The sequence below is a fragment of the Acanthaster planci genome, linkage group LG02 (genome assembly GCF_054643075.1).
Source record: "Acanthaster planci isolate LZ-2023a linkage group LG02, COTS_SCS, whole genome shotgun sequence".
Taxonomy (NCBI): domain Eukaryota; kingdom Metazoa; phylum Echinodermata; class Asteroidea; order Valvatida; family Acanthasteridae; genus Acanthaster; species Acanthaster planci.
In genome coordinates this window covers 2,753,710-2,759,249 of record NC_141778.1, presented here as the reverse complement: position 1 = coordinate 2,759,249, position 5,540 = coordinate 2,753,710, and the positions used below count along the sequence as shown (strand labels likewise).

At 39.7% G+C, this 5,540-nt stretch overlaps 1 protein-coding gene across 2 annotated transcripts; it reads left to right on the top strand.

The window, feature by feature from the left end:
- The first annotated feature begins 48 nt into the window (after positions 1-48).
- LOC147799797 (transcriptional regulator ZNF706-like) lies at positions 49-5,424 on the top strand. 2 transcript variants are annotated; one of them, XM_087148625.1, is made up of 4 exons: positions 49-316; positions 1,611-1,757; positions 2,828-2,963; positions 3,299-5,424. In XM_087148625.1, exons 2-3 carry the CDS (start codon positions 1,629-1,631, stop codon positions 2,921-2,923), a joined length of 225 nt encoding a protein of 74 aa, XP_087004751.1. In that variant the 5' UTR covers positions 49-316; positions 1,611-1,628; the 3' UTR covers positions 2,924-2,963; positions 3,299-5,424. The 2 variants fall into 2 exon arrangements, with proteins under 2 accessions (XP_087004751.1, XP_087004748.1); XM_087148622.1 differs by having other exon boundaries at positions 53-316; positions 1,575-1,757.
- The last annotated feature ends 116 nt before the right edge of the window (positions 5,425-5,540 follow it).

Genomic DNA, 5,540 nt, shown 5'->3' with positions numbered 1-5,540 from the left:
TCTCGTGGTGGCGCGCTTCATATTATTTTACGAATGCGCAAATCGGACACAATTAGAATTTTTAATACACAGTGAAATTGAGTAAATTGCATACATCTTAGAAACTTTTTGCCATTAGTATCATCGAAAAGGTGTACATACACCAACATGAAAAAGGAAACTGATTTTAAACTATCCATGCTTCAACATTTTTAATGGAGCATATTTTATTTCGCATTGTTTTGTTCGTCAAGTGTAGCTAGCATGAGCGTCCGTACTTCTTCGCAGACAATTCAGACGCGGTGGTTGATTGAATATTGCTCAGGTTTTTCGTTTGGTAAGTTGAAATGAACAGTCATTTTCACTGAGGAATGCTTTATATGTTACTTTGGATATCTTTTTATCATAACCTTAATTTATTTACAACATTTCGTTATTTCTGTTAATCTGTGAAAGTTTCTTAACAACCTTCGACTCGATAGTGATTGAGTGTGTCAATGATGAATTACAAGTGATTGTGCAATCAAATCATTTAACGTTGGTAAAACCATGGAGGTTTCCTACCTCCATGGTATAACTTTGTACAATTTAGCACTTGTCAACTTTTTTCTGGGGAGAGAGTTTCATATATATTAAAACGGTTTCTCCGTCATATATTTGTTCAGGTTGTGTAGACACATGGAGTAATTCCTCCATGATGTACATGTAGACTGGAGTACAAGATAAAAGAAATTGTGAATTGACAACATAACAGAAATACCCTACAGACAAGTACGGCCTGTGCGTGTATTTACACAAATGATCAACCCTTGGACGCCATCTTGCCACCCCCCCTTGCATGGCATTACCCATCACGCATATGACAACAACACTGGCAAACCGACCCGTTACACTGTGGATGCCAGTAATTATTTCCTACCATGCCTACGTTGATTGTTTTTTAGCCATCAGAAAAATGTGTCCAGAAAAGTTCAGATAAGGACAGGGAAAATACTGTACCAAGTCATTTTCGGTTTACTTAGAAAATATTGAGACTTTTTCAGACCATCACGTGTCAAGTGGCATCGCCATACGGAACTCTTTCCATTTTCAGGAATTGCAGCTAAACGTCTAAATACATGTATATCAAACTGCAAAATTATTCTTGTGTTTAAACATTAGCTCTATACCTAGATGTAAAAACCTTGTCAGTGACGGTAACATTACGAACATGTATGATACAATAGAATGCTACAACATGTATGTACACAATTTAAATGGCTTTGGCTCTGATAACATTCAGTCCGAAAGTCAACAACATAATGTCTGGTAATTGGGCTTTGGCTGATTGTGCGTTGTATTTCAGTATTTTCAGCTTTTTTTGGTTTAGATATTGACCCTGAATTTCAACTTTTTTTTGTGCACCTGCTGTGTACAAACCGTCCAGGATTATTATTCAATTTAACACAAGAACATTGTTAAAGTAGGGACGGAAAAGATGCCATCAAGCAAATATTGGGGGAGCGTTCATTGACAATTTTGGAGACATTATGACTTCAGATGTTTTCCTGTTCTCGGCCGATTCCTTTGAAGAGTTAATATGTCATCATTTACAGCATAAGCTGATCAAGTCCTTCTAACATCTGGTGTAGAGATTACCGGCAATCACCATGGCACGTGGCCAGCAGAAGATCCAGTCCCAACAAAAGAATGCAGAGAAGATGGCCAAAATGAAGAAGGCTACCAGCCAAAAAGGCTCGGCCGCCAAAGCACTCACCTATACATGCACCATTTGCAAAGTAAGGGCACCAGCTAAGACGCCATTGCCATTACACTTGTGAGACTCTGTTTGTAAAGCCCCCTCATTCCAAGGACACATCTGGGGTCTATCATAATTAAGGCACCGCACATGTTGTGCACATTCTGATGAAAGTTAGCAATTCTGTTACATCCCAGGACAGCATCAGAACCAACTAAAGTTCGGCCTACCCTCATTATACATGTAGTTTGGCCTGTCCCAATTACAGTTGGGCCTGCTAGAGTTTGGGCATAATTCCTTCTTGATGCCATCCTCATAATTTTTGGTTCAAACTGCTTGATTTGGTTCAGACACAATGTGAATATCGAAGAAAGGCCCATAAGGAGTGTTTCCTTCATGTCCATTATATCCTTGATGTCCGTATAAATACTTGCCATTTACTCACATGTGAGGCAGTGCTCAAGGCATAAATGGAAACAGGGATGTATATTGTTTTGGTCAATCTTCACTTCAGTTTAAAACAGTGAAAAGTGGAGAGATTAAAAGTTCACCCTCCAAAGCCTGCTGCATTATCAATCATCAGCACTGTCCTCACCATGTGTCACCATTGTTTTGTCACCATCACAACTACCAGTGTCCTCAGTAAAATCACTGTTTACTGTTGTCATGATCAATGTAGCTTCTTTATGATCATTACAATAACTGCCAAGACAGCTACACGCACCAGGGGCAGATCCAGGATTTTCCCAAAGGGGAGACGTGATCCCGGATTTTCCAGAAGGGGGTGTGAACTAAAATAGCAATGGTAAAATGCCCAAGAACGCATAGTGCAAAGCCCTCACAGTGGAATTCCAGGGCATTATTGGATTCTAGGCACTCTGTGGTGCCATTTCAGGCAGTATGACCAATCCTTCCCCCTTCTCCCTTCCTCTCTCTGTTCTTTTTTATTTATTATTTGATGAAAAAAGGGTGTGTGTGTCTGTCCCCCCTTCAGATCCACCCCTGTGCACCTGCACACTCTTTATCTCATCGCAGCCATCTGTTCCACTATCCAGCATTTCTGTCATGTTTTTCATTTATCACAAAATCCCTTCTCAATATTTGCCACAGACCCAAATGCCAGATCCCAAGACATACAAGCAACACTTTGAGAGTAAACACCCGAAAAGCCCCCTCCCAGCCGAACTCCAAACTGTCAGTGCATGATGACAACTTCTTCCTTTGAATAACGGGCAAAGCAACAACGGTGAGCCTACAGTATTTGAGGCGGCCCGTGCACGTACACGGGGCACTGAACTTCCCAAAACACACTGTTAGCAGTATGGGTGCTCATGCACAACTACCCTCTATTGGTTAAATTCCATAATTTCTAACTGTACATCTAGACGGATGGATGCCTTACAACCTGTTATTGTTGGCAGTAAAAGATCGTAAAAGTTGAAAGGAGTTGCTTCTTATGATTTTACTCATTCAAAAACAGAACTTGACATCCTCAAAAAGCCTCTTTATAACTGATCTGATTAAGCATTTTCTACTTAAACAAAACATGATTTACTTTTTTTCCCCTTTTTTCCTTTACAGGTCTTCTAAATATCATTTTGTAACACTGGAGTGCTGGCATCTGATAATCCCTCCGTCACAATGGGGCATGACACCCCCTTTGTATAAAAATGGATTCTCCTATGACTTGTAATACAGTTTCAACATTACTTGGCATAAAGCCTGAATGTGCTTTCATACTCAGCCCATTTTAGAAATCGTGGTTTCATCTCCATCTTCGACTGCAGAACCCAGATCAGGTCCCTGACTCTTTCCATTTGGTCTGAACATGATAAAGCCTTCAAATGGTTCAAAGTTCATAAACCAAGCTAAATGTGGATCCAAACCCAAACACAAAGCCAACGTGTGAGGATGGGCCATGGAGCCCAATTTCTTCCATTGTTACTGTCCAATACGAAATCTCTTGCATCTTTTGCGTGTATACTTCAGGCCAGCAAGTCTTTTAAAAACTTTAGGCCGTGCACTCTGTGAAATTCCAGGCCTGTTGTAATGCACGTATTTCAACCATTGACACACAAGACACGTAAGGCTGTCATTCGACAAACACAGATGTTTACATGCAGGTTAAATGTTGACGCCTTACGGTTTCTTATTCAAAAGTTTGGAATTTCCAATTTTCCGGAAACTTTCCTATTTTATCTTCCAATTTTCTTGAAACTTCTTAAACTGATCTTCATTTGTTAACTGCAAATCTAATGTATTAAGTGTCACAAGAAACTAGCTTTAAATACAACTGTTTCCATGGATACTACAAAAAGTGAAAGCCTCCAGTGCCATTTGTGATACTGTATATATTTTAAATTTGGATTTATAAACCAATAATTACAAAGAGTCAGCTAAGCAGAGTGCATGATTAAGCTTTTGTGTTTCGTGTTTTCAGAGTATGCATTGTATTTATTTTTTGTTCATGTATGCTTTATTTCACTGTATTCCGAGAGGAAAACTGTCGGTAGCAAGTTTATCACGTTTATAACAGATGCAGAAAACGATGGGTTCTGATAACTTGTCAGGCTGAATGATTGTCTGAAGGATACGGGAAGTCCAATACAGAATTCCTGCAAGCCCATCATGACTCCTTCAAGTCTTTATGCCTAGTCACAAATTCTTCAAGTGAACTGTGACAAAAGCATTCTTTGTCATTGTTCACCCTGTTAGTTGTGACCAGTGGCTTAGCCAGGTAGGGGGGAGGAACTGCCCCCATCAGCAACACCATCGGCTATGACTGGTCTTGTGAAAGGACTTACATGGATTCAACTACAGCACTGCTAAGGAATATCCATTGCGCTATCTCTTTGATGAGCTGTATAGTAATGCACGTAAATTTTGGTTTTGGAGGATGTACAGTATACAGAGCTTAACACATAAATGACCATGCAAAGTTGTGAGGTTGTGTGCCAGTCAAATCACTGTTTTTTGAAGATATACCTCAAAATTGGATTATTTTGATCAAGTTGTGCTTAGAACCTGTAACCATCCAGACGAGGTAGTACCATAACCTCTGACCCAACATTTCAATTGTAAATTAAATGAATGCATGTCATGGCACGTCTGAATTTTTCTTCTTTAGAAGTTAGAGCCACCTTTTTTTCTTTTGGTTTGTGTTTTACTCTTTTTGTTCTTATATTTGGATGTTCTGTTATCACCTGCGGGACACATTGCTGTTTTTGATACAGCTCACCATGGATGTGGTTTCAAACTCAGTTTCTGTTGCACATGCCCCAAGTATGCACTGACGAGTATAAAGTGTAACAGTGATCCCAGCCTTGGCCCAACTCGGTGCAGTTTCTCAGTGGAAACAGTGCCTAGCAAATTGTATTATATGCTCAGCAGAAATGTGAAGGGAACCAGCACAAGCATTTAATACCACAAGGCATTTTGCCTGGTGACCCAAGTTTGCTTGGCAACTGTTTGATGCACCTAAGCAGATTTCCATGAAAGTGGTCCAAGCCCCTTATCTTTCCACATCTTCTCAAGCACAGCCCAAGAGCAAAATGTTAATAGTGCATACATGTTGATCTTGTAGATGGTGACCTTATGTAATTATAAGCAGGTCTTAACGGTTCCATGGGGTAAATGATATATAATCATGATTGATTGACCATGTAACATCATTGACATTTGAAATAAAAGAAAAGGACATAGATTTATGAACTTGCAAGAATGTTGGTCATTTATCTTTGCCTCACATATATTTGGAAATCTATCACAAAGAGACACAAGTTACCTGACCGGTGTGGTGAAATGTTGTCAGCATGGGAGCCAG

Bases quoted from the DNA above. Each gene is read 5' to 3' on its own strand.
- LOC147799797 (XM_087148625.1), top strand. From the start codon at position 1,629: ATGGCACGTGGCCAGCAGAAGATCCAGTCCCAACAAAAGAATGCAGAG. The intron at 1,758-2,827 runs GTAAGGGCACCA...TATTTGCCACAG, and splicing joins ATACATGCACCATTTGCAAA to ACCCAAATGCCAGATCCCAA.